The sequence below is a fragment of the Medicago truncatula genome, chromosome 1, assembly GCF_003473485.1.
Source record: "Medicago truncatula cultivar Jemalong A17 chromosome 1, MtrunA17r5.0-ANR, whole genome shotgun sequence".
NCBI lineage: Eukaryota > Viridiplantae > Streptophyta > Magnoliopsida > Fabales > Fabaceae > Medicago > Medicago truncatula.
In genome coordinates, this window is record NC_053042.1 from 44083815 (window position 1) to 44096743 (window position 12929).

A 12929-nucleotide genomic window follows, 5' to 3' on the forward strand; every position below is an offset into this window, starting at 1 on the left:
CTCTAAAAAAAAAAAAAATAATGTTCGATTTTGTGCGATTTTCAATTTTTTTGAATCAGTTTGCTGTTTTAATTTGGATTAGTTTGGTTTTGAACACCCCTATATGTAGGTGCACTCTATGCATTATGAGCTAATATCATATGTTTATAAGTGATATATCTATATCAACGCGATGTTCTTGTGACTTTATCATAAATCACATGCCCTTCTTGGATTTCTCCATGTTCTTGAAATGATGCTTGAAAAATAAAAATACAATGTTTATAGACAATCACATGCATGATGACACTCTAAACACACCCAATAATGAATTCAAACACAACACTCACAAAGCACAAAGTTTATAAATTGGTTTTCCTGGAAAAGTCACGAACGGAAGTTAAGTTCCGTAGAGGAGAACGACAGTTAACTATCGTTCGCGAGTAATTCGGGGCGCCCGATAGCAAATCAGACATACCTAAAAAGCATTTTTTTTTTTTGCACAAAATACTGGGCTTAGATTCAGCACAAACTACAACCCACGTTTTCTTGGCCCATCGTAACTACGTTTCGACAAAAAAATACCGAAACGCACGGGCACGAAGTGCACGAATCGGGTAAATCGTAACCTCACGAACCCACGTTCTCTCCTCTTCTAACATTTCTGCAAATCGCACCGTTTTCTTCGCTTCGCAATTCCATAACCGTCTCGCCACCACTTTTTCCCGCTTCCGCAACCACCACCGTAGCGTTCGAAGAATCCTTTTACCGCCGAATCGTTTCTGTACCCTAATTCCTCTTCACACGAATGTGTTCGCTTTAAATCAGTAAGTATAATTTTTCTATCAATTGATCCTTCATATCATAAGAGACAAAAATCTGCACATTGATTGTTAATTTTTTGTTTTTGTTTTATTTGTTTAGTTGATTAATTTAAGTTTTTTATTTTATTTTTAATTTATTGTATTTAGTGGAAGAAATAGTTGCATCTTGTGACAAAGTTGAAAAAAGTGAAGCAAGTAAAAGAAGTGATGATAAATTTTCAGCTGCTATTGTTGTTAGTGAAGATGAAGAACCTAGAACTGGGATGACATTTAGGTCTGAAGAAGAAGTTATTAGGTATTACATGAATTACGCTAATCGTGTAGGTTTTGGAGTTACAAAAATAAGTTCAAAAAATGCAGATGATGGAAAGAAGTATTTTACTCTAGCATGTAATTGTGCAAGAAGGTATGTGAGTACTTCGAAGAATCCTTCGAAGCAATATCTTACCTCGAAAACACAGTGTAGGGCTAGGTTGAATGCTTGTGTAGCTTTAGATGGATCGAGTACCATTTCAAGAATTGTTCTTGAACATAATCATGAACTTGGTCAAACCAAAGGCCGGTATTTTAGATTGGATGAGAGTTCGGGGACTCATGTAGAGAGGAATTTAGAACTTAATGATCAAGGTGGGATTAATGTTGATAGAAATCTTCAATCCGTGGGTCTTGAGATGAATGGGTGTGGAAATCTTACTTCTGGAGAAAATGATTGTAGAAATTTTGTGCAGAAAGTAAGACGGCTAAGACTTGGGAGAGGAGATGTTGATGCAATTCATAGCTTTTTTCATAGAATGCAAAAGCAAAATAGTCAATTTTATTGTGCAATGGATATGGATGATAAAAGGAATATACAAAATTTATTTTGGGCAGATGCGAGATGTAGGGCTGCATATGAATATTTTGGTGAAGTCATAACTTTGGATACCACTTATTTAACAAGTAAGTATGACTTGCCATTGGTCCCCTTTGTTGGAGTGAACCATCATGGTCAGACTATTTTATTGGGGTGTGCAATATTGTCGAACCTGGATGCTAAAACTCTTACCTGGTTGTTCACAAGATGGTTAGAATGTATGCACGGACATGCTCCAAATGGCATAATTACTGAAGAGGATAAAGCAATGAAAAATGCAATTGAGGTTGCCTTTCCTAAAGCTCGTCATCGATGGTGCTTGTGGCATATAATGAAGAAGGTTCCAGAAATGTTGGGTAAATACTCCCGTAATGAGTCTATCAAAACACTTTTGCAGGATGTGGTATATGACTCTATGAGCAAAAGTGATTTCATGGAGAGGTGGGGAAATATGATAGAACATTATAATCTACATGATAATGAATGGTTAAAATGGTTATTTGATGAGCGGCACCGTTGGGTTCCTGTGTATGTGAAAGACACATTTTGGGCTGGAATGTCGACTGCACAACGGAATGAAAGTATAAACTCATTTTTTGATGGGTATGTTAACTCAAAGACAACATTGAAGCGATTTGTTGAACAGTATGACGATGCATTGAATGATAAAATCGAAAAGGAAAGCATGGCTGATTTTGATTCATTTAACTCAACAATTGCTTGTGTGAGTCATTTTGGCTTTGAAGTCCATTTCCAGAAAGCATTTACCATTGCCAAATTCAAAGAATTTCAAGTAGAGGTCTTTTCTATGATATATTGTAATACTAGCTTTGAAAGATTGGAGGACTTGAATTCTATATTCTCTGTTACTGAAAATAAGAAAGTAAAAGAGAAAGTTAAAGACGTGGTGTTTAAGGTATCTTTCAATGAAAAGGACTTCAATTTGCAGTGCACGTGCTGCTTATTTGAGTTTAAAGGAATTTTATGCAGACACATTCTTTGTGTGCTTAAGCTCATTGGCAAAACAGATTCAATGCCCTCTTTTTATATTTTGCCACGGTGGAGGAAGTATGTAAAGCGGAGATATACATTGATTAAACATGGTTTTGAAGAATTGCAACGTGTTAATATGGCCTGTGATGCCTTTTATGAAGTTGCTTCTACTATGATAAATTCTGAAGATAATTTACAGAAAGTGATGAATAGGATCAAGGACTTGAAAACCGCGTTATCTTCTAAAGAGCCATCCTCCAGGATTACACAAGAACATACTTCAGTTCCAAACCCCGTGACTAGGATTGTTGATCCAGCAGTAACTCACAGTAATGGGTATCCTCTTTCAAAAAGGAAGACATCTAACGTTGATCAAATTTTAAAGAAGAAGCTTGCAAGACACAAAACTCCAAAGAACAACCAGGAAAATAAAAACGATCAAAGTCAAGAAGAGGTGATCTTGAAATTCGCAAATTTATTTTCTCTATTTAAACACAAGACTTATGCGCGTGCGTGCGTGTTATAGCATAAATAAATGTCTGATTTTGGGTTTTTTATGGCAGGGCTTATTGTGTACACCTATTCTTCAAGAAACTGATGATGAAGAACATCTTAGTGATGTAAACCAGGTGATGAAAATATAGAACCTGGTGCTCTTTATTTTTATTTGAACATTTACATTGTGGAAATAACTGATAAAATATCTGTTTCGTAGGTTCCATATTGTCCTCAAATCATAAACCAGAATATTTCCTGTTCTGAACTTTTACAGGTATTTATTTGGTTATTTCTTGTGGTAATATGGTCAAATTTTAATATGAAATCAGTAATTTTTTTGCCCGTGTGTTCTTTTTGCAGGCACAACACCATAAGAATGATCAACCATCCTCATAAAGACATAGACCAACCACTGCTCTGGACATGTTGGTTATAGTTGCTGTTAAACAAAGTGGACTGCTTTGCATGCATATATTTAGCTATTTCTCTTACCATTTAAGTAGATAAATCTAGAATGATTTTGATGTTGTTGATGTTTGATTATTAATCGTATTTGTAGGCTACACAGTATTTCCTATCTTTACATTTAACACTCTAATATTACAGCAATGTAAATACAAGGGCAATTTGTACATTGCCCCACAAAAGTTCTAGCTTACGTATTTACACTTACAATAGCATTGGGTAACTGTTCCTAAAATACTTGATGGTTATACACTTATACTGCTTATGAATCACGAGAGAATGTCTCCTTTGAACTCCGCAATGTGGAATTATAGTTGTATTCCTCTTATGGATATTTGACCTGTCCTTTATTGACCCATGAAGTTGCTTCTTTCAAATATTTTTGGGATCACTGAGAGATTTGACCTCTTTAATCAAAATTTGAACATCTTCTTTGGAATTCTGCATCTAACTCTCCATAGAGTTTTGACGAATTTCTCAGCTGTAATTTAGCAGCACCCAAGCTCTACAGTAGTATAGTACAATGTTCCATTGGTTTTAACTGCAAACAAATATTTTCAGTTCATTCTATTATAATTTCAATTTCAACGAGTTTGCCTCTTGGAGAGAGCACAATTTTACTACAATGAAATATATTGCATTCCAACGCCTTCATAAATGGATTTTGTGTCTAGTTGGTAGAAAACAGGCCAGGGAAAGGAAAATGAGAACATTCATGCCAAGTAGGTGTGCCTGCTTGGCAATGTACTCTTGCTGAGGATAATGAAATATAGGCACGCCTTGTTTCTCAGGTATCAAAATAAGAATGATTTGTTTGCTATTTTTTATGAACAATGTGACTGTCGTCCATGGTATACTGTACTAAAGAGAAGGTACCTTAGATGGTATAAAATATTTTACTTTGTTAAAGAGACCACCTGTTATTAACACCATCCTTTATAATAAAAAGAAAATTAAAAGCATGTCTGTAAAAGAATGCAAAATTTATTACTACTCTAGAGACAATATGAAGTGATAATTCTGCTCAGCAAATTATTTCTCTGCAGGATCGTGGAAAAATTGCTAATTTTTTGGCTCTAACTTATTGTAAAGAGATGAGACAATGATATGCAAAAAGAGAATTTGTAGTTCTTAAAAAGAGAAACAAGATGTCGTCCCTTTGAAGTGGGCATTATATAATATAGACGTTAGATTAAGATGTCAACATATATATATATATATATATATATAAGGGTATCAAATCACTCTAGCAGTAACTCTTGGCAGAACCATCCAATATTAACATATCATATTATAGACATTAAATTTCACAAATCCACTCGTTGAATTAAAAGTTCAATTCTACAAATTTAGCACAAATATGAGATAATGAAATAAATATTAAGCTTGCAAACCACAACAGACTATGACCTTATTTTTATCTGCACTCAGCCACCTAGATTAGATAATAGTTACATAACACAATACTTCACCAACACCAGCTCATTAATGAACATTCTTGTGACACTCCTCATTTCAATAATCATATCCTTAATTTCTTCTTCCAACCATTGTTGTGGCTCTGATCTTCTTCTTAGCGCGATGAATAAAGTCCTGAAAATGCTCTTCAAGGCTTTCATTTTTGCCACTAGTAGTAGTATCGTGATGAACCTCGTGATCTGGTGCAGCTGCAGGGTTGTTTTGACCGCGACCAATATTCGAAACAGTTCTGATTTTTTTCTTAGCACGTTGAATGTACTCTTTGAAAGTTTCATTAATATCCATTGATTCCTTACCGTGTTGATTACCATTTTGTGCCACTACTTTCTTGGGAACATATTGTTGTGGTTGAGGTAATTCACTCTTGGCAGAAACTTTTGTTCTTTCCGAATTTCCAACATGAGTTGGTGCACTTTTTGCTACACTTGAAACTGCTGATGAGTTTCCATTCTGTTTGTATGTTGGTGTTGAATAATCAAACTTGATAGGGATTACTTCTGATGATGTTTCTGTTTGAGCCTTGTGATGTGGTTTGGTTTGATGTGGTTTGGTTTTGACATTATTAGCCTTAGGGGGAGAATTTGAACCATTGGTGACATGTTTGTGTTCTTGATTGAAGCTTGAGATTCGTTGAATGGCTCGGAGAGCAGGACTGCTTGCAAAGGCATGACGGATTTTAGTGCACACAGAAGAATTTGATGAACTGTTGTTGTTTTCCATTGAATTGTTTACTCGAAAGAGGCTAAACCTAAGAAGATTATGGGGTGGAGAACACTGCAAGAGTTGCAGAAGATCGTTTGCTATATAGTGGTTATCCAAGTGTGAAAAGGAAAGGTGGAAAACAAGAATCTTTTGAAAATGAGAATGCTAACAATGGCCTTACAACATTGGTTAAAGATTAAAAAAAAAAAGCAAGTTTGTTTGAGAAAACTGTGTATTTTTTACATTAACAAATGTTTTACTTGTTTTGATTGATTCCTTAATTTTCTTATTTTACACTTTACTCACTTAGGAAATTCATATATTTCAATGAATCAATAGTAAATAAATTCCATATGGATAAGATTCCTAACAATCACTAATGAGGTTACTTTTTCTTAATTTTCATGGAAAGGATCAATTCCCACTTTCTTTGTCTCCAATTTTCTCCAATTAGATCTCTGAATCAAACGAATAAACCAATCATCACACTAAAGAGAGACATGTTTGGCACATTTTTGTTCATTGAAAAAAGAAGGGTAGTAAATGAAACTTGACATGAGGACTTTACAGAGGTGATCATGGATGGTATAGGATTCAGCAAAGACTCATAGTTAAACAAAACCAAGTTGCAAGAATCTTGTTTTACGTAGGCTTCCCATGCAAGAAACGTGATGATAGACATTGTATTTATACTGTACCAATACAAAATACATTGTACTTATTAAAATTGTGCACTATGTCTTGTCATGCTGAAATGGATTAATAAACAAACATATCAGTTAATTGATAATTTTTAGATTTATTTAACACGCTAATTCAAAGATGCACAAAAGTGATGAAAATGCTACCAAATCTTGCAGGTGGCATCTGTAATATGCTGTAGCTGGTTATAACATTACAATTTGATTTGCCAACGCAAAAGGGAATTTCAATTTGTGAAGCCGTTTCAACGAAGAGACCATTCATTAGAGTGCTAAAGCAAAACACTCCTAATAATTGATCTAAATTATAGTTGCACTTCTTCATTCTCACAGCAAACATTTCCTAATTTCCCACTTACAAAAAACGCACCCATCTCTTTCTCAAAAAAACAAAAAACACCTATCTTATAGTATCAATAGAAAAATAGTATTCCTTCTGTCAAAAAAATAAAATAGAAAAATAGTATTCCTTTCCCACCGTTGGTTAAAGTTTCTAACCATCCAGAACAAACAAAAAAGTTTACCATCCTCAATAAGAAAATACTTTTCTCCCTTTCAAAATTGCTCATTCCCTTAGCTCAGCTAGAATTAACTCCCGCTCGGCATTTTTCAGCCAGAGTTAACTCCTTCAAAATAAAAAATTTAACAAAAACCAAAACCGAAATTCATTAAGGCTACAAGGGACAATAACATATATAGCCCAAAATATACTCTATTTATGAGGAGTATACTAATTTATCAAAATAGAAATTACAAGGAATTAAAATGAGCCAATAAGAAGTGCATACCTACGTGTTCGCTAAAAACAGATAAGGAATGAAGAACAAGTCGGGTCGGTCACATTAACAAAATGTGTTCGCTAAATGCATTATATAATTTAAAGAAATCCACGGGACTTAAGTTACATTTTGGGTCAGAACAGTCAACAAAAACTTAGAAAGAAAGATACCATATATGGGAATTGGAGTAACATGCACCTAGTTCGGATAGTAAATATTTACAATTTAAGAGGCCAAAAGAACCAACAGTAGGTCACCATCTTGATGCTTATTTGAAAGTTTCTGATATTGCTTGTAGACAAAGACAATGGATGAAAACTTGCATAATTATATGATCGCAATTGCCCAAACTGTTACTGTTGGATTCATAACGCATGAATCCTCATTCTCATGTCAGTTTATGTATGCTCAATACTCAATGACGGAAAGTCTTTACCGCCTTCTCTATCTGTCTCCGGCAAAGAGGACAACTGGTCAAGTGCGAAGAGCAAGCTGTACAGCAGCACATATGCCCACACCTGACATCACAATATAAATCTTAGGGACATATACCTGGAATAAGAAATTAAATAGATAGCTCTACTAGAGGGGCTTTGACCATCTTAGTTTAAGTGGTTTTAGCAGGCATGTTTGTATGTGTAAGTATCCACATGCAATACAAGTAACAGTGTTAGATCAGTTCACGAATTTCCTGCAAAGTCAGACTTTTTTTTCTTGCATGTAAAACAGACTGAATTTAAGGTTGAAATATAGCCAATAGACAGTTATGGCAATATATGTTGCATGATGTTTTTTTGAGTCGATTAAGATGAATAAGCAACTTTTCTTCATGTTTGATAATAGTCAATAAAGATCATAAGAAAGAAATGGTAATGAGATATTCTATATCAATGGAAGTAGTAAAGAAAATGGATAATATGGCCAGAGATTCACATATATGGAAGCATGCTTGTTATTTTCAGTGCCACTGCTTCCTGTAACAGCATGACATTACAATATGTAGATAAGAGGATAAGATTGAGAGCTTACGGAACAAAAACAGAATTATATTCCTGCTCGAGGCATATTACACACAAATTTGGCATTGCACGTTCCCTTTTAGCACCATCTGATAAACTGTCATCCATTTCACCTGAGACAAAATCATAAATTTCAGGTAGTTGTTGAAACAGCCATTGCAAACTTAAATGTATAACCATTGCAATATACCTCCATTATCTTGTCCAGATATCTTAGCAGCTGCAGCGAGAACCCTGCATAAAATTGTTCAGATTATTAAAGGTGTGAGGTAATGTAAAATGGAGTGGAATCATATGCATAGGCATTGTTCATAAATAACATTTCATATGCATAGGCATTCAACTGTATTCAGTTTTGTATCCGGTGATGTGTACCTTTTTTCCAATTCGTTGCGACGTCGTCTTTCCAAGATGTATCGAACAGCATGATTGGCTATCATATAAACACTCAACACTGTCAAGCCCGCAGAGGCGTACTTATACCACCTAATAAAATAATTTAGTCAATAAAAACCCTGTAGGCAAAAACACACGATAAGCAAATATAAAGTAAAGCAACCTCGCCCATCTCCCAATATTTGCAATGAGTTCGTCAATTGTTTTGGGAGAGACATAAAATGGCCCTTTGGAGGGTCGCTGAATTCGAATGGTTCCGACATCGTCTTTAGCAGCCTGATCATACACAGTTTAAGAGTTATTATTTTAAATAAGGTTTGAAACAGCAAAATAGATAAATTGAATGTAGGAAGTAAGACCTCATATAAAAATATAAAGCAGTCCTCGTGAACCTTTTCTTTGGAACAAAGAATTTTATTATTTTATTCAGAAAGACTTTGTTTATGATATCATATACTGTAATGCATTTCATTTTGTGAGAAACAGCAATGACTATGATCAGAGTTTGATAATTCATAACATGGAGTTCATTTCACTTGGAGTAAACAGTAATCAATACAAGAAGCCCTTCCAATGTAAAATCTGCACCATATATATATATATATATATATATATATATATATATATATATATAGTAGAAGCATATGTTTATTGAAATTATTGTTCCAGCCAGTAACCTGGTATATCTTGCACCATTACCTATCCACTCCACGATATTGCTAATACCAATTACAATGAAATTCTGTAATATGACATTCTTGAGAAAGTAACTAGCTATATATCTGAAACTAATTAGATTACCTCACCAACAACAGTCAAGGAAGTTCCAACTGGAAGTACCCGTTCAATTCTTTTAACTCCAAGCATCTGAAAATAAAATTTCAATCATGTCAGTTCACAAAAAAACCGTCTAAATGCTTCAATTTTTTTGTTAATATTTTGCAGGGTGAGAGGCAGGGATTGAATGGTGTTCTGCCAAGTGCTAACACTCCCACCTTTAGACCTTGTACATAATCCGATGTTCCGCGTACAGGTAACCGACCTGACTCTTCAAATGCCTCACTTCCAACAGGCAATACAAAACCAGTAGCACCCTGAGCTCCAACTACACGTACACGACCAGTTCCATCATCCTAACACGTTAAATAATTATTTCAAATGAATTTGATTTCCACTCATAGAATATATATTCACAAATAAACCCACTTGGGTTGGCCTGGTGGTATTGGCTTGAGACCTGGGAGTGTGCTCCTCCTCGAGGTCTCAAGTTCAATTCTATCCGGTGTCAATTTGGGTGGGCTAGTTTAGCTTCTTCAAAAAAAAAAATATTCACAAATAATATTATTTTTTATTATCATTTTCCTTTTCTGACTCCAAAAGAGGAGTGTTCAGTTCAGAAGCCTAAATATTGATTTTAAGAAGGGGAGTGTTTTATATCACATCATCCAGATAACCAACAACAACTGCAGTAGAAAAGAGAGAAACTGCACACCAGATACCAAGGAACTTCGTTACTCCTGGATTGCATTAACGCAGAATCTTGTATCCAGGAACCAGCATCACTGTGTTTGAGAAAATGTTGCTCTGCCTAAAAAGAAAATTGTAAAACAGGTTCAGTGTTAGTTGTAAAGGGCCAAAATGAGATAAGCAAGATCCTTATAAAAAGGAGCGATTATTCATGCTTTTCAGAAATGAAGTATACATACTGTTTCTTCAATTATAACACCTCTTAAACCACTGAACTCGCAGCTAATTGGAGTTTCAGAACCCACTCTTCCAGAAATTGCAACAACCAAGGGAAATATTTCTTCATCCAACAGTTGTGCTGAAAAAACAAGAATCCCAAGGATGATCAGAAACCACAACAGTACAGATTGCATCACTACTTACCAATACCAGGTAGTTAACTATAACACAGCTAAAGTGCATCTAATCTCCATTTTCTTCACAGCTAAGCACACATCAATTTTATTTTAATAACAAGCCTTACAATTCAGTAGTACATATTAAGGAGGCCAATATCTTACAGATGTCTTATGCGTACAAAGATTGTAAGGTAAAAACTCTGTTAACAAAATGATTATAACAAAAAATTGCCGCAAAAATCTTATCGAGAAAGATCAATGTTTATGCCAATTGATTATTGTCAAACAACACAAATAATGTTTATGCGAAAGACAACTAACAATTTCAGCCAGATGCAGCCAACATTTGGCCGCAAGTAGCTACCATTCAAAAACAAAACAAACTTAAGAAAATGATATGCTGTAAGTTCAAAAAACAATTTCAATATGTATGCAATTAAGCTACCAATTGAACGGGCAGTATTAACAACATAGAAAGGAAGATTGTAAATTTTAAACATGCAGAAAAGCACTTTCTTCAACCAGTTTAACCAGTAAACTTTCTTAAAAATACTAAATAACCACAGAAGACATCAGAAATGAAACCCAGCTGTAAAAGTAAACAAAAATCATTATTTTTGAATTCCAGTAACTGAATCATGTTATTCAACACCTATGAAGCATTGTCACAAACACAACACTGACACGTAACCAGTAATAATTTGAAAAATATGGCATAACTGAATGTAATGATGTGTGTCCGACACTGACACCTATCGAACATCGAGCACGTCGGTGCTACAAAGTTCAACACAACAATACTACAATTTTATGAAGCATGGACACTCCTCGGATTAGGCGTGTCCTGGTGTCGGACAGGTGTCGTGTCTGACACCGACACTTGTAATTACACTGAATTATGTGATTTTTTCAAATTATTAATTGTGTCGGTGTCCGTGCTTCATAGCTACAATTTAAACTCGCTTAGCATCTGAAAAAAAAACAAAGAACAACATAAGTTTCAGTTGCTGAAAAAGACACAAACCTAGCTCCCTCAGCTGATTAACCCGGTTAACAGATTTAAGAATATCAACATCCCTAAAAAAAAAAAAACAATAATTCTTATCATTACAGAAGACAAAAAAACATTGAACTGTGTTATGAAATGGCACAAAAAATAACGCGATTGAGGTGAAAACTACCTGCCACTGGTTCTACCGAGAAGGTAAAGAGCAGCAGCACTCAAACAACAACCGACGCCACGCCATGGAACCATCGCCATCTTCAACAACACTAAGCTCACAGACTCAGATTTTTCGTTTGAATTGAAAACTATAAAAACGGTTTTGGGTTGATGAGAAAATGAAGATACTAGTATTTATGATGATTTAGATTGATAAGATTAAAGATTTTGTGACAATAGTAATAGTATAATAATTTGATTAATTGGAAAATGGAAGGAATTAGGAGGAAGGTGAAGGAATTTGATGCAAGAAGTAAAGTGAAGGAAAGGACAAAAGAAAAGAAAGAATAGAATTAGAAGAGAAATAGAATGGAATGGATAGTATGTGTGACTCTGCTTGCCTGCGTGTTAGGGGATCCTCCTGACAAAATCAATCTCATCCTACTCAAAATCCTTCTTATTTTTATATGAAATGCTGCTCCTATTAGATAACACTAGTCTCTTTTAATTTAATCAAAGTTTAGGATGTTAAAGATTGGACATATAATATATCACGAAATTTAAGAATATATCACGAAATTTAAGAATTTGTTGCGACATTTGGTTAACTATTTCAAAAGAAGAATGTCAAAAGATTATATTTATCGCAGTTGTGTGTGGAAAACTTGATTAAAAAAAAAAAAGTTAATTTTTTTAAAGAAGAAAAAGTTAACTTTATCTTGTTCTTAAATTAAAAAATTAATTTATTCATTTACATGTAAAATACTTATTTCAGATTTTTATTATCTTTTTTATCTTTGCAATGTTAATTCATCTTTTTATTCATTGAAAAAAAATTAACTTTTTATTACCCATAACTTTCTCATATAATGTCTAGCATAAAACTAAACTCTTGTCGCCATGGTAACATAAAAGAATTGTAATTCTTGATTGAGGCGTTTTGGAGGGTTGAGAAGAACAATGAGTTAAACTTTATTAAAACTACATCCTATCTAAAAATTTAAGGTTTTGAGTATATGAATTGTCTCTCTTATATGTTCAACATTTAACTCGTTTAAATCAATTTGAGACTTAACTATCACACTCAAATCTCTCATATGTGGTAAGGTAAGTTGTATTGGTGCTCCTAACATGGAGTTGTGTGTATCGATGGTCATTTAGTGGATTCATGTCTCTTGCTTGTGAAAACCTTTGACGATTAGTAGACATTTTGT

The 12929-nt window shown here is 34.3% G+C and overlaps 3 protein-coding genes across 3 annotated transcripts; 1 reads left to right on the top strand and 2 right to left on the bottom strand.

Annotated features, from left to right (window-relative positions):
• Positions 1-565: 565 nt before the first annotated feature.
• LOC112421942 (protein FAR-RED IMPAIRED RESPONSE 1) lies at positions 566-3940 on the top strand. Its single transcript, XM_024784152.2, has 5 exons — positions 566-806; positions 951-3103; positions 3213-3278; positions 3365-3421; positions 3508-3940. Coding segments are annotated over exons 1-5 (2313 nt in total). The 5' UTR covers positions 566-805; the 3' UTR covers positions 3544-3940.
• A 919-nt stretch (positions 3941-4859) lies between these two features.
• Positions 4860-5963, bottom strand: LOC11410237 (uncharacterized). The gene has a single exon (XM_003591574.4). It carries the CDS (start codon positions 5809-5811, stop codon positions 5143-5145), a length of 669 nt encoding a protein of 222 aa, XP_003591622.1. The 5' UTR covers positions 5812-5963; the 3' UTR covers positions 4860-5142.
• A 1348-nt stretch (positions 5964-7311) lies between these two features.
• LOC11412285 (E3 ubiquitin-protein ligase SP1) lies at positions 7312-12142 on the bottom strand. The gene is made up of 11 exons (XM_003591575.4): positions 11735-12142; positions 11578-11630; positions 10395-10513; positions 10181-10276; positions 9684-9821; positions 9490-9555; positions 8852-8964; positions 8668-8778; positions 8483-8526; positions 8303-8405; positions 7312-7791 (listed from the first exon to the last, which is right to left on the bottom strand). Exons 1-11 carry the CDS (start codon positions 11812-11814, stop codon positions 7689-7691), a joined length of 1026 nt encoding a protein of 341 aa, XP_003591623.2. The 5' UTR covers positions 11815-12142; the 3' UTR covers positions 7312-7688.
• Between the last annotated feature and the right edge of the window lie 787 nt (positions 12143-12929).